The sequence below is a fragment of the Pithys albifrons genome, chromosome 2 (genome assembly GCF_047495875.1).
Source record: "Pithys albifrons albifrons isolate INPA30051 chromosome 2, PitAlb_v1, whole genome shotgun sequence".
NCBI lineage: Eukaryota > Metazoa > Chordata > Aves > Passeriformes > Thamnophilidae > Pithys > Pithys albifrons.
In genome coordinates, this window is record NC_092459.1 from 45,774,688 (window position 1) to 45,800,398 (window position 25,711).

At 43.4% G+C, this 25,711-nt stretch overlaps 1 protein-coding gene across 1 annotated transcript in view; it reads right to left on the reverse strand.

The window, feature by feature from the left end:
* Positions 1 to 20,948, reverse strand: part of METTL24 (methyltransferase like 24) — a 47,603-nt gene extending 26,655 nt beyond the window's left edge. Inside the window, exons 1-2 of the mRNA XM_071548904.1 lie at positions 20,572 to 20,948; positions 139 to 237 (exon numbers count right to left, since the gene is read on the reverse strand). Of these exons, the coding sequence (XP_071405005.1) occupies positions 139 to 237; positions 20,572 to 20,856 (384 nt within the window). The 5' untranslated portion in view covers positions 20,857 to 20,948. The remainder of the gene's footprint in view (positions 1 to 138; positions 238 to 20,571) is intronic.
* Positions 20,949 to 25,711: the final 4,763 nt, after the last annotated feature.

Below are 25,711 nucleotides of genomic sequence, written 5' to 3' on the forward strand. Positions count from 1 at the left end.
ATCACGGCTTGTTAAACAACTTTGGAAATAAAGCAGTTTCAAAAAAAAGTTTGGTGCAATGTTAATTCCTTAGCTGACAGGGGACAACCTGTGGCAGGCAAACTATCTTCTAAATGGAGACTGAAATGAAAAACATACCTGAGAAGTGCTAATGTACTTTAGGAACCTCAAGGCCTCATAGTTGAGGGAAGGAGTTGGACTTGCCCATGGTTGTAGTTCAATGTGCCATCTTACAGTCTGTAAAACAAAGCAAAACAAAAAACACCTTAAAGGCTTTACAATCATAAAATGCAAGGGCTAATAAAATAAGGAGATTTAATTTCAAACAAAAAGTTTCCTAGAGGCACGTCTACATATGAAAGACATTTCAGAATAAAGTAGGGTTTGAACTACAGTTAAAGAGCATCTAACTATGATTTATAATGATCAGCTTTGAAAGCAGATGTAGGTAATTCAGCAAGGGCTCCTCATCCAGGATATATGTATCAAGCCAGTTATTCTAGGACACTCAAGTAAGCCATGGTTTGCAGAAACACATGAAGAAAACCAGGTTCTGCATAACTAAATCCTCTATCAAAACATCTGAACACAGTGACATCATTTTAGTTTTATGCTATCATGTATCTCTGTTTCATTATCCGCTGAAACAAGAACTTGGGTTGCAAACACTAATAACCTAAGGAAACCTCTGCAAAGAATCTCTTTTCTTTTTTAAGATCTAGATTTTATTGAAAAGCAGGCTTCTTGCAGCATTTGAGAAAAGTCCTCTTCCTTTCTCAAGCTTGCCTGATGAGATACACCAGAATTCTTTGTTTCTCTCAAAAAATACAAGTGTGCCTGCCCATAGCCCTACTGCTCCTCTTTTTCATAGCCCCAAGGAAGTAGCTTCGGTGGGAGCTTTCCGCACTCCCTGCAAGGCCCCTCAGCTCTGAACCTCAGGGATTCTGTCAGCATCTCCACAGACACTTCCCACACAGACAGAATAGGACAGGAAAAAGTCTTCCAGAAACGTGCATGCAGAGCACCAGGGCTCTGTGCTCCCATCTGCGCCACCTTCTCCCAATTCTGCCTGCTTTTGTCATGCTGGGAAATTTAGACTTGTCATCTCTTGCCCTCAAGTAGATAAAAATACAAGCAAGGTGTTAAATTGCACTAAATTAAGATTGATTCCTCATGGCTTTTCATCTTCAGGTGCCGTAACTCACTTCTATGGCTGGGCAGGTAGTATCAAGCTTCCCTTTAATCATTCTCAATTAACTGAGCTTCCATAATGGACAGGATGGGATTTCACCCTCATAGGTTCATGTTCACATTCAATAAAACACAACCAGAAACTCCACTTGGGATTCCCACAGGACTTGATTTCAAAAGAAGCCCTGGAAAACCTGAAGGATATAGGACAGAGTGGCTGGAGAGCAGTCAGGCCGAAAGGGACCTGGGGGTACTCATTGACAGGAAGCTCAACATGAGCCAACAGTGTGCCCAGGTGGCCAAGAAGGCCAATGGGATCCTGTCCTGTATCAAAAATAGCATGGCCAGCAGGACCAGGGCAGTGATCCTTCCCCTGTACTCTGCATTGGTGAGGCCACACCTTAGGATTGTGTTCAGTTCTGGGCCCCTCAGTTCAGAAAGGACATTGAGAGGCTGGAGCGGGTCCAGAGAAGAGCAACAAGGCTGGGGAAGGGACTGGAGCACAAGCCCTATGGGGAGAGGCTGAGGGAACTGGGGTTGTTTAGCCTGGAGAAGAGGAGGCTCAGAGGTGACCTCATCACTGTCTAGAACTACCTGAAGGGAAGTTCTAGCCAGGTGGGGGTTGGTCTCTTCTCCCAGGCACTCAGCAATAGGACAAGGGGGCACGGGCTCAAGCTCTGCCAGGGGAAATTTAAGTTAGATATTAGAAAAAAATTCTTTCCAGAGAGAGTAATCAGGCATCGGAATGGGTTGCCCAGAGAGGTGGTGGATTCCCCATCCCTGGAGGTTTTTAAACTGAGATTGGACGTGGCCCTGAGTGCCATGATCTGGTAAATGGACTGGAGTTGGACCAAGGGTTGGACTTGATGATCTCAGAGGTCTTTTCCAACCCAATTGATTCTATGATTCTATGAATTAGCTGGAGAGGATGAAGGCACTTCAGAGAGGTGAGATGCTGAGCCCTCAGAGTGTGGCCTCAGGAGAAGAGGCAGTGACACAAGGGCTCCTCTGGTGCCAGAGAGGAACACAGGAAAGAGGAACAGAAGGTGTAGCTAGAAAAGGAAGATTATTAAAGAGGACCACCAGACTAGATGGAGTTTGCCTGGAGCTGATATCAAAAACTGATATTTTTGCAACCTATGTAAACATATTCTAGAGTGAATGTGAGGCAGGAGGTCTGTATGAGGTTTATTGTTCCTTGAGGGGTTACTGTTGGTTTTTTTCACAGTAAAGAGATGCCTAAATGGACACTTGAGATTTTGGTTTTTTCCCCCCAGAAGCAGACAAAAGGAGCATTTCTCACCCGGAAACTTCCTGTCTACAGCAAACATGGGCTCTTACACTCTGCACAGCTTGAGGCTGGAAACAAGGCAGCAAGCAAGCTCTGCAGCAGCACATCCCCCTGACCTCTGCAGCAGGCAGCCTGCAAACAAGCTAACAGCAGGAGCATAGGTGCACACCAGGGAGCGAAATGCGGGTAATCTTTCACAATGAGTCACAGTTCACACGGCTGAATAACGTTTGCAATGACAGGAATGCTGCCGTTTCAACAGGCTTGAAAGCAAAATGAAGACTGACAATCATTTTCAGGAAAAAAAAAACAACAAAAAACAAAAAAACGAAACACCAAAACAAAAAAAACAAACCACCTACCAACCACGCAGATACCTAAACATGTCTGCCCAGTTATTCTGAAATCTATTTGTGTGAGAAGTAGCTCATTAAGTAGAGGAATTGCCGGGTGGCCATTGTGGCACTATTCAGCAAGAATTCCCTCTGCACAGAGGGAAGAAAAAAAAAATCCCGATAATGAACCACGTGAATGAGGTTCTTTTTCAACAAAGTGCAATATACAAGAGCCACTGCAGCTTATTCTCAGGTTCTTAAAATCTTAAAGATGACAAAATGCCTTCCCAGTGACTCCAAACTATCAATAAACACAGGAAAATGAAATAAAAACCCTAGTCACTTAAAATTGTGGTTTCACTTAAAAAAAAGGAAAAAACAGAAGGAGATCGACCTTTTATATAGTCCTTTAAATTCAGAAGCACTACATAAATGCTACTTTTACCACAGAGATCAGACCTGAGGCTCCTGTTTGATGGCAATCCTTTTGAATAGCTTCTCAAACGTCACACTTGGTCCCTCGCTCCTTAGAAAGCAGCTGCCTATTTCTATTCACTAATGAATACATAGAGAGGTCTGTTCCTAACACCTACTAAACATCTCTGTGGAGCACTTTGATAGCTGCCGTACAATAAGATTCACAAGTGATGAACTGGGACAAAAATCCAGCACATCTCTAGGACCAGGTGCACCTTTCCAGTGAGTAACTATGTCAGTGATGCCACATAGGTGTGTCCAGGACTTATAGAATATCCTCCAGAAGGAGCCATTCCATATGCACATTGCTTATAGTTTTTCAGGTAATTTTCTGCCTGTTCCATAGTGTTTCCATATAAGCCTTCTCAAATAAACTTTACAGATAAAATCCACCTGGTCCCTGTGGACCAACCGCTTTGTGAAAACCAGGTTTATTCCTGATAAACAAATGATCCTTAACTGAGGAGTTTTCCTCCTCTGAACTTAGTGATTTTATTAACTCTGAGCAAACCTGACTGTGGCATCATGATGTAGATTTTCTCACTTGTAGTGTGGAAACCTCTAGAGTAACAGAGCAGGGCCCTGTGGCTGCTGTATTAAACACTTTTCTTCCTCATAGCCATCTATGATAGTCAACTGGTAATCTCTTAATAATCTGTAGTATACATATGGTATGCTTTCGAAAGACTGTAATTTAAAATCTGAAATCATAATATAAAGTTTAAATCAACATGTGCAAAGGGCTTACAAACCAACAGGTCTAAAACTGTAGGTCTGCAAAATGTCTGGCTGTTTTAGTCCAAACCTGCACACAAATCAGTAAACTCTTTCCAGACCAATCCTAGGTTCAGTGCACTGATCCAAAAAGCTCCATCTCTTCCTTCCCTTCTGCTTACATTTGAAAGGGAATTAGTAAGTTTTTCATATTCCCATCTGTTTTAACTCAATAACTGTTTTACCCCCTCTTAATCTGCTACTTTGTTAGCAGCCAATCAAAATACAGAAACATATCAGCCATGTATATAAGCAAAAATTTGGGAACTCCATTACCCTGCAAAGCAGTCTGTTGCTTCCAAAGAAGAAATAAGACTTGTCAATATATACACAGATGTCTTAAGCAAACCCTCTGATTACATCACACAACAATCATTTTTAACACTTGAGGCAGGCCCATTGTGGCAATAAATCAATAACCATAAATATTTGCTAGTCATAGAAATGACACACACATCTTCACCTCCAACCATTCTGGCTGAACCCTGGGTACCACCACACTCAGCCTTGTGAAAGGGCACGACAGAACAGAGCTTGCTCATGGGTGAAATTTTCAGGGGTTTTATTTTTTTATCGGTTTAAAATGCAAAGCGTGGGATTCAAATTGCAAAATTTCAGACATCTACATGGTAAATTTACTGGATTACTTTCCTGAAGGCTCACCCTTGTGAGAGAAGATAGGATTTACAAAGCCTAGACACAATTTTATTTGAGGTCCTGCTGCAGCACCCGTGGCCTTAAGCATATTCTTTTGTAGTGGTCTTATTGGGTTTTTTTCCCTCAATTCAAAAGTACTCTAACTAATGGAAGCAGTTTGTTGCAGCCCACTCAAGCACTGGCTTTACAGGACATGCCAACATGCTTCATGAGGGTCACACAGCAAGTATGCAGCCTGCTAAGATGAGTAGGAGGGCTGCTGAGAGTGGAGGCAGCCAAACTGGCACACTGCTCCTCTTGCTGACAGCACAGAGCAGCTCCAGCAGCAAAGAATCCCTCCTGAACACCCACATTCCATTTCGGAGGCAATTAGCTGGTTGACTCCAAGGGAGTGCCAGGAGTGCAGAAACACTCCTGCAGTGAGGACAGCCATGGATGAAGCTTCCACAGTGGGCTGGGGAGCTAAATTATCTGACAGGACAGATGAGACAGACAGGCTTTTTAAAGGAATGATTCATCTCACTATGGAGTAGACATTAAAATAAGTAAGATGAGTCAAGCACTGTGAAAGTCCATGTCTCTCCATGACCTGCAAAGGAAGCCTCAAGGATGGGCTCAGGAACACCCACACCAGACACTCAACACCACAGAAGAGAAACCCCAGACCAGACTATCACACAAGCCACACTGTAGAAAATCATGCATTTTAGAGGGCTGAGCCTACTCTTCATTTGTGAGCCTAAAACAATGCTTAGTTGCACTTCATTCTTCAGCAGGGTTGAGTAATTCCACATGTTTTATGTTTGGAGCAGCAATACATGTTGCAAGTAAACCTAACTCCAGCTCAAAGAGGAGGTGCCAGTAGTGACAAATAAGTATGCCTTCAGCCTTGGCAAAGACCTCCTTGAGAAGGGTCAGTTCATACAGTCCCCTTTAGCTAAATGCAATGAGCATCATAAAGGCTCATAAGAGGCATACTCCTAAAAACATGCTACCTTATACTGTTAATTTAGAAGCAGCGGGGACACACACAACTCTGTAGGTTGTAATTTAAAGTACAGGCTTACAAAGTGACTATGACTCATATTTAAAGCCTCGACTGAATTAATTTCTAACACAACCTCCTTTATAGATATTCTATCCCTACAAATCTGAACTGTTTCTTTCATTTCTTTTCTTTTAAATGACTATTCTTTTCTATTTTTCTTTGCAGTTTGGCTTTTTTAAAGAAGTGAGGTTTTCACCTAGGAAATCATAGTGCAGAACCTGCTACTTATGCTGCTTCTCTCTCTGTGTGTGCTTGTATTGAGTGGGTTCCCTCTGAGGCATCAGGCACTGAGTGTACCACAGGGAAATGCAGCTGACACCTGGTACTGCAGCCACCTAAACTGGGAATCTCCAGTCCAACAGTGAAACTTCCACACATTGCACAAATTCCATGATGAACTGGGAAAAAAATTAATAGAGGAAATCTTTCTATTTCCCCAGGTTTTTTACTATTCTGAGTTTATCTAAAGCAGAGGCATCTCTGACAACCACACACACAGCCCTCTCCATACCTGGCCACCACCAGATCACTCCAACCTCTGTACGCACCAGGTTGATGCAATGGAATGAACAGGCCACAAAAGGAGTCCCCTCCACAGGCAAACTCCAGAGCTATAAAATTGTAGTGTGTTACAGAATCACAGAATGATTTGGGTTGGAGGGGAGCTTTAAATATCACCTAGTATGATCCACTTCCATGGGGCACACCTTTCACCAGATCAGGCTGCTCAAAGTAAATAGCATTGTTCCCACTACAGAGGGGTGAGGAACACCACTCACTGCTGGTTTTGACTTAAACCAACTGCTTATCCATCTATCAGTCTATCCATCAAACCTGTATCTCTCCCATTCAGAGGCTGGAATGCTGGTGGGGGGGGTGTCGCATCAATGGTCTTACAGGTACAATATCCAAAGCTCTTACCCTGTCCACTGATGCAGTCACTCCATTGCACAAGTCTGCTAGATTAGTGAGGCAATAACTTGCCCTCAATGAAGCCACTCTGGCTGTCTCTAATGAATTGTGTGTCTTCAGCAGGTTTTAACATACCTTCCAGGAGGATCCTCTCCATGATCTTATCTAAAAATTTGATGTCAGAACATCAGGCTGAGGAACAAAAGCTCTGTGCCAAGATAAGCATGTAACGCACATGGTCAGGCTTTCCCACACAGGAAGGCTGCTTACAAAAGTAAATTCTGCCTATGGAAACCAGTACCATGATAAGAGTGTTTTCTGCATTAGTAAGTGTGTATCTACAGTTTAAATGGGTTTCTGATATGACCTGCATATGTAGAATTCTATGTCTGGATGTGTGTGTTTTATTTTATTGAAGTGGGAATTTCTAGGATCCACTTTACTCTCCCCTAATCCCTCACTCTGTGCATCAGCTGCTCCAAGGCCCTGCAGTACAGCACACACTTGCCTGCCTGGGAGCAGGATGGGAGCGCTGTAAGACTCAACTTAGGAAGCTCCGAACACTGCCCAGAGGGCTTCACAAGAGAGCAGTTTATCAGCACTTGTTTCCCAAAGCTGCAGTTTGCAGCGTAAGTAAAACTCTCAGGGTTAGCAGGAAAAGGAAAAAAGCGAAGTTTTACACTGAAATGAAGAAAACTATTTTCTGACTTCAATTATCATTAGAAAAGCTCTGAGTCACTGCATGGTAATTGAAATTAAGAGTCTTCACCCTTGCAGAGCACATCAGTCTGAACATGCATACATAACAATCCCTGAAAAGGCAGCAATCAACAATCATTTCACCTCTGCTTTCCTTTTGTTAATACTGATGTTTATTTTCTGCTCCTTTTGCTACTGATTTCCCATTTGATGGTATGAAATCGAACCACACGCATACAAATTACTGCTCCCGCACTCGCAGAGGAACTGCTGGCCTAACCTGCAAGCAAGACAAACCAGAGACCTCCATGCAAAACACCAACAACTTCAATGCCTTGGGAGGTTCAGCGTTTCACATGCAAAGCCCACACTCAAGCTCTCTCCAACTCTACTTTTAGGTTTGTGTCTTTTCCCCTAAAAAAGTGTCTCATAAGAAAAGCATGCACAGGAAAAAGGATGCTTGCCACTGACTTTGTGTGACAGAATTACATCACTTTAAAAATCCAGAAATGACTTTAGAAAAATAAAAAGCACCTTCAAAAATTAACATGATGAAGCCAGATCTGTAGAGAAATTTAGGTCACTAATGCTCCACTGAATTCAAATCTCAACGTTGAGTTCCATAGTAAAGGGATATTGAAAACTTGCTTACCAGGTTTAAATAAGCCACTGTGGACACCCCTGTAAATTCACCAGCAGACCTGGGCACATCACCCTGAATGCATTCGGACTTACAGGAAGCAGAAGTTTCAGAAGACTTGCCAAAATACTAATTTGTAGATGCTTACAAATGCAGAAAGCATTGCATCTAATTTATAATTTACATAGCATAACTACCACTCCTCGTTACCTCTGAGGAATAAATCCACTGGAGCCAAAGGAACTGTAGGCTGCAGAGGTAGGAAAGGGCAGTGTTGCACCAGGGAACCCCTCTTCAAACCTCCAAAGGTCACCAAAGACCAACAGCTCTGCCATTGCAAATCCCAGCAACATCAGGGAGAAATACGTATTTATTAAACTGGAAATTGATTTTAGTCTCCTAAGGGACATACAGCTTTGAAAATAGTCAAGTGGAATTTCTTTGCTATGGTTATGAAATAAAACAAATGAATCGGGCAGCAGCATTCCAGTGCTATCCAGAGGCAGACAGCATGATAATATATCTGATGGAGATAAAACCAGGAGCCAGATTGAAATTTATGGAAGTCAATTCTCAAAACTGCTTAAGCAGCTCAATCAGCTGAATTCCTGCCAGTGCTTGCATGCCTTTGCCAACACTTAAGGATAACAGCAAGCAACACATTCAGCAACTACTGGTCACTGCTTGTCAAATTCAGACTTCTGCTAAGCAGAGGCCAGACTGCAGTTTCAACCTGTATTTGTCACTGCTTCAGATGAAGTGCTTTGGCTGAGAAAATACAGGAGACATCATAGTCCATACAACAGGGCAGTGAAGCTATTTTCTTCTAGGTTGACTTCACTGCAATATTCAAACCACTGCAATTTTCAAACCACAGCATACAGCAAACAGAATTCATCAGTAAATACTCATGTAGTCGGATAAGCCAAGTTTATTCTGTGCAAATTCCAGCATTCTGTGATGTACAGATAGGGATGCCTCTGGGAGCCTTTGCACTGACTTCAGAGCCTCTGCCTGAGGCTGAGAACTGGGGAAAAAGAAGGTGCTTTAGTGTAAAACCAATGCTTTCACAAAAATAAGAGCATTTCATACTTGCAAAGCTGTCTCTCTCATCCAAGTGGAGTGCAAATGTCTAAACAGAAATGGTTCCCTACACCTTCTACACTAAAGGGAGATCTGAAGAGTCAGAAAATCCCTTGCCCTTCATCCTCCCCTCCTGGTTAAGTACCAGGACAACCTTCTGTGTCCAGGGAGCTGTAGAGGGCAGTATTTGTCACTAAACATCTATTGTCTCATAAAGCAAGTAAACACCAATTCTTATCCATGGGTAAACCAAAAGGCTGAGTTACTTCTAAAGATATTTTGATTTCATAGTGTAAAAACTAAGGCAAGAGAGAAAATATTTACAACAGGTACCTAGGTATGGTTCCCTCAACCCACCATCAGTTCACTTGGTTGTACTGGCTTTTACTGAATAGCAAGAGAAGACTCAAAAAGATTCACTTTTTAATTCTTCAACTCCTTATTTCATAAAAGCATTAGTTAATAAAACAAGATAATAGGGCTTTACAGAATGAAATGTATACTAGCTTTAAAAGTCTACAAACATCCTCCCTTTCTTGTTTTTTAAAATGATTATGGATTACTGCCCATAGTCTAGAGCTATGTAAAAGTCTTCCAACCAAAATAAAACTGTGTTGGGCAATTAGTTTTCTGTGTCTAGAAAGGAAACAACAGCTGGCTTACAAATTGTTAGGATTTTAGGTACAAGATGACACGTTTATTTTCCAGTTTACAAAGAAGAAAATCAAGCTCATTTCAAAGAACACAAATTTGAAATATTTTTTGTTAAATACAAGTATAGACCCAAGTATCATAAACCCCTAGAGGATGGGTTGAGCAAATATGCACCATCTTCTTTAGTTCAGATATTTTCTAATGTTTTATTCCTAATTCTGAGCATTATACAGCTACAGCACTGAGCATGGTTTGATTCTGAACTCATGATACACCCCAAATTCCCACAGCTTTCATAATGAATAATTGCAATATCAAGACATCTAAGAAGAAACACATTAGCTCAGCAGCAGCCAATTGACATATAATTGCTTCTTGTTTAATTTTCTCAAAAGAGGGAAGGAAAAGAACAAGATGTCGTTGCTTCGCTCTATTCAGGATGAAACAAAGTTCACTTCTTCGAAAGCTTCAGTGCTTCAGGACAACCATGAAGAAAGCCCAAAAAGAGACAGTGTATCAGTACGAACAAATTTTGTTGTTCCTCTGGGTTTTTTTCAGACAGCTCCTACCCTGTCGCATTTATCTGTGGGATAAATCCCACTCCTTCATTACTGCTATCCACTTTGCAGGGAGCAGGAAGGATCTGAAAATGGTTCCTATCATTTTTAGGCTCCTACATGGCAGATATTATTTAACATTACATGCTGTATCAATAGACATTACCATCTCTTCCCCCTAGCATTTCAAACACTGTCTCTTTGTAAAATATGAAAGAGGATGCTAAATAAAGGGCCCTGACTTTGAAGCTTCCATTTGATTATTTGAGTTAGCTAGCTGCTAGGAGAGGAATGAGGAAGAGGGCTGGGGATGGATGAGGCAAAGCTGGGGGAGGACAAAGCAGCAGCAGCAACTCTGCAGTCTGAACATTTGCTAGTTCTAACATCATTTTTAAATGCACACATTTCTCAGACAGGTCCAGCTCTTGCCACATCACTGATATTTGTTTCTTTGCTATAATTTTGTCTAGGCTAATTTCTTCCAGAAGACCACCCTGTCACACACAGACACAAAACCAAAAATAGTGACTCTACCTCACCAAAAGTAATGGCAAGAATATACAGTGCATCCACTATTTTGGCAATATCCCTAATAGAGATTAGTTCCCTAACTGGCTTTTTGCAGGCCCTTCCTTGCAAAGACCTCAAGGCCTATGAACTTTGTCTTCCACACCCCACAAAGGGCAGAGGTTTCAATTCCTTCAGCCTGCAGAAGTCACAAGGTCAGTACTGGATACAAGCCAGAATTTTGTCACTTCAAGGAGAGCTCAGAGCAATTCTGAAATGGATCAGAAAGTGGAATGCAAAGTATACCTCAGTGGGTCACTTGTTGGTTAGGTCTTTCTGCAACAGGCATGTAAACCCCAAGGTTTGCCATGTAAAATCTGAAGTAGTTGGCTTGACCTGACAATCCTAAGAGACTTCAGAAGCCAATGGCTCACTGCAGTCCTTCTCTTCCCAGAGATAAGAGAAGCTCCTGTTGCATGACGGGCACAGGTGGCAGCAGGAACTATGCTCCTCACAAGTACCCCAGATCTGGGACCTGCAAAGCCAGAACAGTTCTGTAATACTGACTTTCAAAGAACTCTGCAAAGCCATTTGGTTCCTGTCTGGAAAGCACACAAGGAAGACTTTGGTGAGAAGCAAGATTTCTGTGTATGTCCCAACAGCTGCTGGAGCTACTACATGTATCATTACAGAGAACACATGGAAAGGTTTATTTATTTTAGTTATGCATGTGTCGGAGTGGACAAAAATTACAGGATTGTTTTTAAATCTTGCAAAAAATTAGTAAGTAAGCAAAATAAACACCAAGGGGATCCTCCAGAACCAGACCCAGGACTTGTGCTCTTCAAGGGGTCTGCAAAGACCAGAGGACCCTTCATCCATCCATTCTCTGACAGTGCAGTCCATGAGCACCTCACAGACAGAGCCCTTTTTGATGGCACCTGAGCCTGAAAGCACATTCAAAAACAAGACTACTGAAGACTGAAGAGAAGATCAGACAAAGCAAAAAACCAAGTTAGTAAAAATTTAAACTCTTCCACTTAGCACTGCATAAACAGCTGGGAACATTTCCAGTCACCTCCTGCATAAATTGCTCCAGATGTTGCCGCAAGAGCAAGTTCAAAATCATGGCTTTCATCTATCTGTTACCCAAAGCATTTGCACACACAATTTCTAGTACCCTTAGATATTTGCTAACCCAAAATATGGCACCATGTCACCCTGTCACTTTTGTAGGCAAAAACATTAACATAAACAATATCAGGGTGAATTATGTATGTTACAGATTCCAGGATACATGTGTTATATACCACAACTGAAAGAAAAAATTAAATCAAAACTTTTTCCCCCCTTTTATTTGTTCCACTGAACTGCATGTCATTTGATCTTAAGACTTACAAACATAGAAGGGCTCTGGACAACATTTCACCATACACAAAAGTATCTTGGTGCATATCTGCTAGCTAGGAAAACACGCAAGCTGATTAAATGACTCTCATCCACTGCACACAGCTCTGAAGCACCCAACAGCCACCCAAGACAAACACAGCTCAAAGCCAATATTAGAACAAGCGATAAGAGAGGGCTGCTGCGGATGCTATCAAAGATTAGTAGTGGTTCACACAGACCTTCTCACCTACGTGTCAAGTCTTTTATCTAAGCTGTGCCATGAGTGACAGCCATCACTGCCAGGCTGCGGGAAGAGGACAGTGTAATCTAACACAACCAAAACAAACTGCCTGTGTGAAAGCTGGAGGTCCCTCACTAGTGCTCCTTAAATCTCCAAATTCTACATCTGTTCTGTAGGCAGTGATGATGCACTCTCCACGCTGTCTGTACAAGTATGCAAGGCAGCTGTGAGAAGATTTGTTCTTCATCACAGTTTTCAGTCAGCAGCCACTGGAATTTTGCTCTGGGTTCGCACCAGAGATCCACCAGCTGCACCTCACGCTGAATCAGGGCCACACTTGAGTAAAAGTGGCATGAGAAGTGTCTGGCATGCTAGCACCTACCATGCAGCCTCAAAACAGACACACATCTCTGGTAACTGCCTGGCTGGGTGGGTAAATGTTGATGTGAATAGACTGAACAAACTAGGATGAAAACCTTATTAGTGATGAAGGTAAGTATTTATCTTATAAAAAATGGACCACTGCAGTGATGGCTCAGCTTTGCGAACGCAGATTTGGGCAGGGCTCTCCCCACGTGGGTGTGCCCTTCCAGCCTGCACAGTGGATTTTTTAGGTGAGGCACAGCATGCACAGAACTGGCCCCACCGTTTAAGTCCTGAGGTTCATCTGCCACGGCTGAGCGAGCTTGGACAGTGACAGTGAAGTCCTCAGGACTAGAACCTACAGCCCCCGGTATTCCCAAGAGGTCTCCCATCCAAGTACTAACTGGGGCTGACCCTGCTTGGCTTCCGAGATCTGAGGGGATTGGGTATCAAGGTGGCATTTAACTGCCTATTTATCTTACAAGAAGGCAGCTAAAGGTTGGAGACATAATGTAAAAACCCTATGGCTATCTGGGAGAATTTTTACTGGTGCAAAATATTCTTCCAGGATGCTTCTCTCTCTAAAGAAGGAAAATTCATAAAAGGATAAAGAAAGCTTGGCCACCTTGAGAATTGCTTGAGCAAGAAAAGCTGCATGTCCTCAAAACTGTCTTCACTTCTTATTTCAAAACATGGAACGTGACAAAAGATCATTTTTGACACTAACTATGCTCATTGTCTTTAAGGGTGTCAAAATTTTCACCTTTCAGAGACTCTTCCTCTTTTCCTATGACAAGACTGTGACTTGCTGTACAATTGATATTCACACCAGTGCTCACCTCCTCCCACCTCCTGCTCGACAGCTGCTTTCATGCAGAAGATACCCTTCCTCCTCCAAGCACATACAGCACATGGAGTCCTGCTTATTTGCTGCTAACAAGGTCTGATAACCAGCAATACACCAGACAACACAACCCAATTCCCTAAACACAGTGAACTTTGGAAGGGTGAAGAATGAGGTGAGAGCAGAGGGTGTGTTTATTGAACTGCTGCCCTTTGATGGGACACAGAGGCCATGACCAGAGCTGCTCAGCCACTCTGAGCATCACCACACAGGAAGGCAGGAGGGCAGGGTGGGTTGCTTGCCCCCCCCAGCAGTCCCATGAAGCAGTTTGAGCTGAAGACAGAAAACAGGACTGGATCAGTATGGGTTTCTTTCTGCACCTGCTACTGCAGTCATAAGGATTCACATTTTGTACAAAGCCTGTGGACTACCTCTCCAGGTTTTCAAGGAAACAATGGCACAGCTGTAATGGCCATCATAGAGCAAAACATCTGCAGAATAAATCCTCACCTTGCTCCTTGGGACCTTTAAAAAAGAAACCTATATACTCTAATTTATTTTTTCTGTCACAGCTACCTAGAAAAAATTATTCTCATCTTTATATGCCAAAATAAAGTCTTGAGAAGGTATTTGAAAGAAATCTACATTATTGGATATAATAAAGTCTCATAATGCTATAATGACTTTTTGAAGGATAATACTCCCTAGCTGTTTCTCAAAAATTCATGAAGGGAAAACTTATTTCAGGTAATAAAAAGTGTGTAAGAATCAAGGTTATTCTGAGTGATCATTTACCTCACAAGCTTGCAAGTGACATCACTGCCAGGAAAAGCATTACCACCTTCTCTTTATGGTCTACTATAAACACATTTCATCTGCAGTTAAAATACAGTGAAAGCTCAAATTGCTCTTGCTTGGCTACCTGGAGAAGGATTCCCATGCTTGGGTACCTTCTGGGACCTCAGCTGCCCATGTTTCCAGGCAGAGCTGGCTGATGCTCCCCAGATTTGGTTATCTGCTGTTGAAAACTGCTTTCAATAAAAGTTTATTCTGTTCTTCCAAACACAAGAACCTCTCTCAGTCTGTGCTATTACCCTGAATATTTGAACAAAACCAGACCAAGGCCCAACCCACAGCTAGCTGTTCCCCAGGTACTAATAGAAGACATAAGCTTCTATCTTGTGCTAATCTTACAAGATAAGCAACTTTGGATTGGTTTATATTTGCTAAGAGACCTTCAGCTGCTGGAGGGAAAAAAATTGTGAACTAGTGTCCTTTCCTCTGGGGTCCACTAAATTATCCCACAGAACAATTATGATGGTGTCTGGTCTCTTTAGTGAGGCATTAAACCAGGGCAAGGATTGCTTATTATAGCCTTTAAAGACCCTATTTCCTCTTTTTATTTCATTGATGTTACATCATTGTTCAGGCTAAATTTCAGTTTAACTAATCACATCGTATCTGCCAGATTGCTTCTCTAATTGCAAAGCAGGTAAATGTAGCTACAGGGACCTCAGGAGGTTGCCCTGAAGCATAATGAAAAAGATACCTAGACCTTCACTGTGTGGTTGGTTACCTGAAGTTCACATTTTTCTAGGGCGTCTTTCCATTACCTACCAACTGCAGAGTTAAAATATTTGCCTAATGTCTTGCCTGAAAATCAAGCCAGTTGTCCTACTTCAGTGGACCTAGGAAACAAACAGTCATTATGTCCTTCAAAAAAATTATCTTTTTTTTTTTTTACTTTGAAGAGTCTTGGCACATTTCCTCAAAACCTACTTTTCCTTATTTGAAACAAGTACCAGTTTTGCAAGCTTCCCCTGCAGGCTTGACTTGCTGCCCACTTAGCATCTTTTGCCTCTCAATGAAACCCTCTCCAGTTTGCCTACTGGTAATTGAAGGAGGCACCCAGAAGCAGCACACTCAAAAGAATACCCAATATCCAGCTCTTCAGCACTGCACTCCTCTCCAACAGAACCACTTGTGCCACCCACATCCATCAAAGCGAGGACTCTGTTCACTCCTCAGTGCAGCATTTAGAGAACAGATCTGCATGCTGTAAAGCTCATCATGTCTCATACACAGGTGAAGAGACTGGAATAACCTCTGGATTTAAATTCACCAGAGGATTAAACAGGCTGCCTTAACCCATGTAGCTCCCTTGGTTTGGCTCAGCCAGGGCAAATCCGCTCCTTCAAACACAGGCTGATGTGACTCACTGCACAGCTCCCAGAGCCCTGTTCTGTCAAACTCTGGTATAATGTTAAAATGCTGCTCCAGGCACACATGAGTAAACTTATAAAAGTTAAGTCTCAATCCAAAACAGCTGTTTCACCATGGGATATGGAAAGACAGACCAATAAATTTAACTTCAAAATGACCAAGTTTTCTCCAAGAATTTTGGCTCCTGCTCATCCAGAGGCAGAGTAACTTCCTATTCAAGTAGTACCCAAAATTTACTTGGCTTTTAAAAATACATGAATCCAGCTTGAAAACGTTATACAAGCAAACACGCAATGAAAACATCTGATACATTTTTTTAACCAGATTTCTGAAAGAATTAAAAAGGACTCTTGGCATAAGCCCTACATATCACTAACATAAATGTAAATGGCATTGCTATTCTAAAATTAAAAACCAAATGTAAATTTAAGTAAAATCTTAGCAATAGTGCAATGTCAAATTGCATGAGGTTATTTTGAACCTAATTTGGTTATTATTCCACCTAATTTGAAAGATATCACTCCAAAATAATTGGCAAGATTTCAATTAAATTAAAGGTGAGGCTGTTATCAGTCAGTACTGCAGAGAAGGAGTAATTTCTCAGAAACAATTCCTATTTAAAGAAACACAAAACCTTCAGTCCAACAAGCAACAGCAAAAAACAACTAGTCGACATTTATAATGAACCAAAAGACAAATGTATACAAGTGTAAGGAAAGCCTAGAAAAACATAATCTCACAAGATTTTTTTTGTTTTAGGCAATGATGCATCATGTTTCAAAATATGTTATAATCCCAAACAAAATACAAATGGGCCCAGCAGCAAAATCTAATTCTTAGCTTTTAACCACTGAAGGCAAACACTTTTATACTCCTAGATACAAGATAAAAGAGCACCCAAAATAACACCAGGTTAACCTTGGCAGCATACCACACTCACCAACCACCTCCATGGAAATAAATCTGCCCAGAAGGCAAAGAACTCCAGCTTTTCTTAAGCAGACTCTAGAAGAGGGCTTCTCCCAGTTTCAGTGCACAAGAGCCAACACAACCTTGTTATTGCAATAGTTGCAACAAGAATTTGCTGCTATTTCAGATTCCAAATGAAACAATTTCTTTCTCTTTTGCCATGGCACCCTGAAATAACTGTAGGGGTGAGACCACCTTGCTAATACCTATTGCAAGAGCAGGTACACCTGTCAGAATTTATGTGTTTCCATATAGCTGGAGTTTTTTATCTGCTTCATATGTTACCAGGTCAGTGATTAACACAACCAGAGCTTAGAATCACAGTTGCATTTTATTAGCAACAATGCAGTTTTAGTGCTTCCATCAAAATACAAAAGGGATTACAAACTTTCACTTGTTTTACACTTGCAGCCCAGTATAACTCTTCCCATTCTTTAGGTGACCACCATATGCTGCCAATGCCAAATTTAGTTAATTGTCAGCAAGGGCAGCAGCATCTGCTCTTTGGTAGGCTCAACCAGGAGCCAAACAACTGTGAGCAATGTAGCAATGCACCAGAACAGGCAGCTCTAGCAACTCCCAGAGCTGTCACATAGCTAAATTGCTTTATTCCCTGCTGCTTTCAGTTAACATATTTTATGTATGCATCTTAAGGCACAAACAGACACTTGGAACCCTGGTGGTCAAACCCTCCCATCTGCTGCACAGTCAAGGACTCTGCTGACAGAGCTTTACCAGTGGTCAGGAAACATGCACAACTGCTCAGGCAGCTTCCTGCAGATCCAGGGGCCATTTATAGAAAGTCTCCATCTTTCCCATCCTGTCTGAGTCTTTTTTTTCTTAGCCTTTTGGTGGTGTTGGTTGCTGGACTGCAGTTGTGCTTGGGAAATAAATAACATAATTCTGCTTCAGAAAACCTTAAAGTCATTCAAAGTAGGCATCAAATAATTTCCTTATGTGTTTTTGCAATTTATTTTTTTATACAGCCACGAAGCAGGATATTCAACATCATCTATGGAAACACTCTGTTCATCAGTCTTCTGCAGTTGATGTAAGTGTGAGCATCACTGTTGAATATCCTACTTCGTGGCTGTATAAAAAAAATTGCAAAACCCCATAATAATTTCCTTATGTGAGCAGAGTTAAAACCAAGCGACACTAGGAAAACAGAGCAAAGTCTGGCCTCACTGATTTTTCATTGCTGCCATCCTGCTGGCTCACACATCACAGCACAGTCCAACACCACCTCCATAAACAGCAGGAGGGAAAAAACAACCCATACCTGAAACCATCTGCAGGCTTCAGAAAGGGACTGACAATAGTTTAGACAGAAGATTCTGAAAACATATAAAAGCCACAGCAAAAAGCAATCCCAACCCAATATAACACAGATCTGTGTAAGGAGCCTGTCCCCCTCCTCCAGGCAGCATTTACACACACCAATGCACCACACTGGCAGCAGCTGCACACTGATGCCTTTTCCCAGAACTGCTGGTAGCAGCCACGGACCACCAGCTTTTTTGGTAAGAGCCCTTGTCTTGTCTTGCAGTGGTTTGAAGTGAAATACAATGTTTCCTGATTTTAAAAAAATGAAAATAAAAAATCACCTATTAATTTTTTTTAAGCTATCGTGCTTTTTCACAAGAAAAAATGGCAGCACTCAGACCACTTCCACTTTATTCTCCCATGACTTTTCCCCTATATTTTTATTTAACAGATCTATTTCAAAACCAGGAATCCCTGGAAGTTCAGTTCTGTAATCCTTAAAGCCCTATCTTCACTTCAAGAGATTCTTCTTGGCCTGAAGCAACAAGCTCAAGTCAAATAGCTGAACACAGGAGATGGTTTCAGACTGAACCTGGCAACTCCACCCTGAATTGTATTTACTAGTACTTTTCACTTGACTTAATTAGTGGGATTCAAATAAGACCTCAGCAGCAACATGCCCAGCACCACAAACCACAGCAGTGATGTTACACACACTTCATACTGTGGACTTTCCGGAGCCTCGAGCTCTCTAACACTGCAAGGTGCTGCCAGTTCTCAGGGACAATGAGCAGCCTCTCCTGGTGCTACATCTCCACTAGGAATTCCTCAAAAGTCATTAAATAAATTAGGATGTGCTTTATTTTGCATCTTGTATTTTAATACTATTGTTAGCAAATGTTTTCAAGAAACTGAATCCACAAGATTACAGGCTTCCCCCCACCCCACCACGGATGCTGAAATTCTTCCATAATTAGAAGAACTTAAAAGCTGGACTTTAGAACACCAAGTAACACAGCATTGACAACAAAACCCACAAAAACTGACACCACAAGATCTAGATGCCTCAATGTGGTATCAATACCACAGTACATCAGGACACCATACAGTCTTTATTCTGAAGAAATATGTGACAATGTTGTCCTCATCACTGCCACAGTGGTGAAGGAAGCAAGGTATTATCTCATTTCTCCTTAAATTTTCAGAAAGCCAGAGGCAGGAAATAGCAGTTTAATTTTTCCATCACAGTTTCCCACAGAAGATGAGGGAAATCTAAAAGTCATACTATACACAAGTTCATTGTCTATCTCCTTTTTAAATAAAAAAATAATTACTGGGGGTGTACAGGCAAAGAAAAGAAACCAGATTTTCAAAGGAGACCCCATAATCACAGGACATCTGGTCAGATAGTGGTTTGGAAGTTAGCAACTGGTCTTTTCATCAAGGGATTCTGTGCAAACCCAGATAAAGCTTCTGGGACAAGACAAAGGACAAGCTTCAGCCACTTCACGATAACTTGTTTTCTTCTTGTCAAGGCAAAGATTAGAAATAGTTATCTGCTTTGATTAGGAAGGCAGTCTCATCTCTAGCAAAATCCCACTTGCTCCTCCCCACGGTAATTCCAGCTTCTTTAAGCACACCTTTGCACCGACTATCACGATTGCACCCTGACAGCAGGACAACAAAAGAGGACTCTTTCCCCACCTTCAAACGCTGACTCGTCTCCCCCTGAAAGACTACAAAGAAAAGTCCACAAAATAAATGTCTGATTCTTTAAGGGGTTCCTGAGAAACAAAATGTGCCAAAACAAAATCTGCCAAAACAAAAGACTACATGAAGATTATGGAAGAAGACAACATCCCGCTACTAGTCGCCCAGGCAGCTAACTGGGGTGAAGGTAGCACAGACTCTCCTCACTGCTGATGAACTCCAGATGCTAATGATGGTCCTCACTTCCCCAAAGGCTTTAACAACCATTAACATGTAGGAACCTAATTACAGGTCTATTTACCAGCTCATTAACTAACTCATTAACTCTCACGGAGAACAGGTCTTAGAACCATTTCTTGACGGCCTTTTGCGAGTGCAACGGCACTTGGATGCCAAGAACGCCAAGGGCCCTGGACGTTTCCCAAGCTTGCTCCTGTTGGGGATGGCAGTCCGATGAGCCTGCTTGGTCACTCGGAGCCACTGTGACCTTCGCAGACCGAGGTAACAGTCCAGCCCCGCTCCAGCACACTGCCCCTTCTCTGCAGCTGAGCAGCATCGCTCCAAAAGTCGTTTGACCACTTCCCAACAAGTCCCTATCACATCAGCCCACACAACCTCACCAACGCCCTCCCGTCACCTCCTCTCAGGTACCACCCGCATCTCCGCCCCGGGTGCGCTGCTCGCGGGGAGGAGGGGGCGCCTGCCGCGACACGGCGGTCGCTCGTCCCGAGCCCGCCCTACCTTCCTGCGACGGCCCGGGGGCTGCGGGGCACAGCAGGCGGTAGCGGCGCTGCCCCGCCGCCCGCTCCGCACGTAGGTGACCCTCCGCCTGCCCCCCGCCGGCACCGCCACCGCCGGGCGCTGCTCCGCGCCGCGGGACGGCCCCGCCGCCGCCGCCCGGTCCCGGGGCTTCTCCTCCGCACACCAGGAGCGCCTCAAGCCCAGCTGGAGGCAGAGGAACAGCGCGGCGCAGAGCAGGCAGAGGCGGAACGCCGGGCCCCGCCAGAGCGGGCGCTCCTTGGGCATGGCGACGGGGGCTGCCCTGCCCGGCGCTGCCGCCCCGCCGCAGGGCTCATGCCGCCGGCGGGACGGGCCCCGCGGCCGCCGCCGCCGACACTCGGGAGACCCCGCCCCGAGCGGGGCTGGCCAGGGAGGGGCCGGAATGCCCCTGTGCCGGCCCGGCGGGGGATGAGGGGTGCAGGGGTGCTCGCCCGCAGCCGGCCCGCTGGATGCTCCCGCCCCGGCGGGGACAGTGCCAGTACCGAGCGCCGTGCCCGCAGGTCGCTGGTGCACGCGCTCGGTCCTCCCGGAGCACAGAACCCCGCGCCCTATTGTATCAGTCTGTCTCTGTAGCATGGAAGTGTGCTAACTTGTCAATGTGTGTATTAGTTCAGCTTATACACATTATGTAATGTCATGAAGTAGCGTAATTTTGCTGAAAGTTTGGGTATTGTTTATGCATAAGTCAAACAAAAGGGCAGCCTGGCCCTGGAAGCAAGTACTTTGCTTCTTGGAAGTGAAGAATAATATATGTATGGCTCAGCTTTGCGAATGAAGATTTGGGAAGGGCTCTCCCCACGTGAGTGTGTCCTTCGAGCTGTGTAGTGCATTTTTTAGGTGAGGCACAGCGTGCACAGAACTGGCCCCACCCTTTGCTCCTAAGGTTCATCTGCCACGGCCGAGCGAGCTTGGACAGTGACAATGAAGTCCTCAGGACTAGAACCTCCAGACCCCGGTATTCCCAGGAGGTCTCCTATCCAAGTACTAACCAGGGCTTACCCTACCGAGCTTCTGAGATCTGATGGGATCGGGCATCAGGGTGGTATTTAATTGCCTCGTGAAGAATAAAGTGTAACCCTGAACATCCAAGATAACGCTAGCATCCTAACCCTTCTAACATATCTTTGAAACCTTCCTAGTATCATCTGGCAGTACAGATAAGTAACTTTAGCAAGGCTGGCTTCAGGGACATCTGGATCAGTAGACTAGCAGCAACAACGCTGCAAAAACAGAGCTGCTTTGCGAAGTTCTACTGTGATTAGTAACCAGTAGTGTGGCTTTTGGTGATTAGACAAACTGTGTTGGACCTAAATTTTTGAAGGGTATGAGAACCCTGCCTGAAACACCAGCAACTGTTTCTCTAATTTGGCTGCAACACCTCATGCTCATGAGGAACATTTCTAAGCCTATACTTTGCATCCTAACTTCTTTCCTGGGTTGTCACAGGCCAGCTATACTTTGCATCCTAACTTCTTTCCTGGGTTGTCACAGGCCAGCTGCTGATTTTCATGACACATCTTTGGTTTTGTGCATGAAGGAAAGGATCTGCATAAGCTGAGCAGGGCTGAGGGGCAGTGCAGGGCACAGGTGTCCCCCTCATCTCTGTGGGAGCACTGAAGGCCCCGCATTTGTTTCACAAAGGAGACACACAAGACAGAACTATAAAGTGTACGGACTGGCTTTGGTCTTAAGCCACAATGCTAAACAATGGCTGAGCCATCAGCAGGCAGCAGTGGTCAGTGGGATTTTCGGAAGCAGGTGCTGCAGATAGGGAGAAGTGTCCATGGCAGGAGGCAAGTTCAGCAGGAACAGGGAAGGGGGTGATGACAGCCAATTTGCCACACATGCTGCTTGGTGAGTAATAAATGTGTTCCCAGGTGGGATGTGCAGGATATGGATGCCCAACTAATCCGCATTTCTTTGCCAAGTAGGGAAGACAGTCTGTGGCTGTTGGCCCCTGTGAGCAGTACTGTGCTTCCAGCGCCCCTGCCTTGTCTCCTGGCAAGGGAGAGACTTGCTTCACTAAGCTCCTTCTGGTGTCCTCTCCTCCCTGTCTCTTCACAGCCTGGAGCAGAGCCAGAGCTGGCTGGTGCTGGGTGAGCAGGTCAGAGAGGAGCTCTGGGAGAAGTGGAGCCAGCAGCAGTCAAGCAACCAGACCTGCTGGCAGCAGGACAGAGTTGCTGCATGTAAGAAGGGAGAGAGCAATGATATATCTGGAGAAGTGAGATTTTAAGCATGGCTCCAAGCACAGATGCACTGGCAGGTGAGGTGCATGCTCCCTGCCATTTAAACATTGCTGTCCTCTTTTTTAAGGCAAACTATTCTTTTAAATTAGGTTAAAGTAATTCCATGGTTGTTTTAAACTGCCCTAAATGCAGGCCCCTCTTGGAAGGGGTAAGTGGCAGTCCTGCCTATCATTCAGGTAGCTCCTTTGTCCTAAGCTAAATAAGGGCCATGGCCCAGATGAAAACTAACTCAAGAAAAACTCCTTCTGGAGTAGTTTCCTAATAGACCTGGACACCCTTTTTTGTACCATCCCACCTTTTGGTCAGCAAATGTGAGACAGCCACTGGGTGGTTTATGCCTCTGGGAAAATGCATTGCAGATCAGAGCACTCCTCCCCCTGCCTCTGCTCAGGGGTCCCCGTCTTTCTCTTGAACAGGCTCGGATGCTTGCCACAGGCAAGCAAGTTGGCTCTGGCTGTGGACCTTTCTGATGCTCACATGCTTTTTCTGTTTCTACCTCATTTAGGTGGCTCACAAATGGATCAGACAAGCCCTGGTGCTAGTGCAAGAAAGGAACATATTTATGAGGACAGAGAGTGTAACTGCACCAATCATGACTGACAACAACTTAAGAAATTGGCACCTGACTCCATCCATGGCCATCACCCAGAGTTCATCAGCAGAAGGTCGCTTTGGCTGCCCTGGGGTTGCCGGTCTTTGCTCCTCCACATGAAATGGCAACATTTATCTGGAGGACAGAAGTAATGCTTATGCTCAGGGAAGAAAGGTTTAGACCTTCATCTAGAATACTAAGTTTGGGAGTAAATGTAACAAGACACAAGACTTGCAATTGTGATAGCCAAAGTAATTACATCACAAACATCTTAGCACAAAGTTTGTTTTAAGCTATCAGCTTCTAGCCAATGAATAACAGCATGTGAAGGTCGTATTAAAATATAAGTTTGTGTTTGTATGGTTATGGAGAAAATGTTGAAGACAGGAGTATAAATGTTGACTACAAAAGTATAAAGTCCCCAAATACATTTTAAAACTCCCTCTTGAAGTTTAATCCTTGAGAAATCAAAGCTTTCCTAAAAGCTTGAACAGTACATACGCAAAGAAAAGAGGTCTACCTGAACAGAATGAAACCCACAGTCTTTCTTAGTTATAGCATCACAGTTTCATTTGTTATTCTTCTCTCATTGTGTAGCTTCAGCAGAAAGCTCAAATACTTGATTCCAGTCACTCTTCTTGTCATCACTGAACTATAAGCACTGACCTTGTATGAAATATTCCCTTCTTTAGGAAGCTGATAATCTCCAATTTTTGAGCATGCTAGGAGTGGTCCTTATAAAGATTAGTTCACATATTTAACTCAGTGCTTTAATTTTGCTTTTGTGTTTTAATGAACAGTTGAATTTCTCATATTTCCCTCTTTTCCCACCCCACCCCCATCCCCCCAACCTCCCCGCCCCATCTCTTGTGAATGTAAGTCTGCCTGCTTAAAACTCAACAGAGTTTCTAAAGATAAAGAAAAAGGGAACAATGGTAGAGATGGATCTCAGGAAATCTCAGGAACAATTAGAAATCTTATCTGCATTAGCATGAGAATCATTGGGAATTAAGATAGTACCTTAAACAGTCTCACTTTTTCATTTTAACAAGTAAGTTATAAATCAATTCTTCCCCCAGGAACTGGCTACAAAGATATGTGTGCAAGCAATGAGCGTTAAGAAGAGCAAATTAAAACTAGTGTAATGGTTGCAACTCCAGCCCAACTGCAGGATGGGCCTTTTTGAGGCAATTGATGGGAAATACAAACTTCTGCAAAGTTTCACAGCTTTCTGGAAAACATGCTTACTCTTTGAGTCAGGCAGCAAATAGCCTGCCTTCCTTGCTGTTCTAAATCAAGATGGATAGTGTTAAAGGAACATTGATCATGCTGGATCCAACTGAACACAAACTACCACCATTTAATGCTAGAAGTAACTGCAACAGTGACTCTGAATGTGAGCTTTCAATTTCTACTGAGAACAGCAAGCATCATGCCCTGATAAGCAAAAATCAGATATCGGTCTTATTTGTGTCTACTTTTTATGTAAGTGCCACAGAGCTACAGTTCCCTTAGTTTCTCCAGAAAAGTCTTTAAGCTGTTAAAATTCCTCTCTCATTTACAAATTTGTCTATGGTGAGACCATAGTGCTAAATCTCCAGAAGGAAAAAGTTTAACACCAATGAACTTTCATTGCTTCAGTGGTGTTTTTGCAGCTTATAAATTACCTCTTGCCTGGGATATTGTTTGTAGTGAAATCTCTCCTTTGCAGCAGTTATTTAATGTTACTGTCTGTTACAGCCATTTTCAGTTCAAACATCTTGCCTACAACCATCCATCTTCTGCCTCCACCCATTGTCAAGGCATCTGTTTACCTTCTGGTTAGTTAAAATGTCTTCCACAATTCCCGTGCAAAATTAAACCCCAGACAGGAAAAATGCCACTAGGATTTCCCTGGATTCTCCGAATGCTGTTGATACAAGTCAAACATTCCTCCTGTAAAATGCGTAAATGAATAAAAATGCTCTTTTTGACTCTGCTTAACAACCACGCTGGACTTGGTATGAGCCACTTGCCAAAATCCACAGGGCAGAGCAAAGGAAGACTTTTTTTCTCTCTCCTCCCTCCTACATTCCTGGCTAATGCTTTGAAAACTGGAGTGACATTTCCCCATGTACATAAAAGCTAAGATGCTTTATGTACAAACTTTTGCTTTCACTGTGCCTCTCATCCTGAGTTTGCAGGAGTCAGAGCCTTGGTCCAGGCATCGTTTATTGCCTTGCACATTCATGTGGCAAAGCTGTGCCATAGGCTTGAGGAGTGT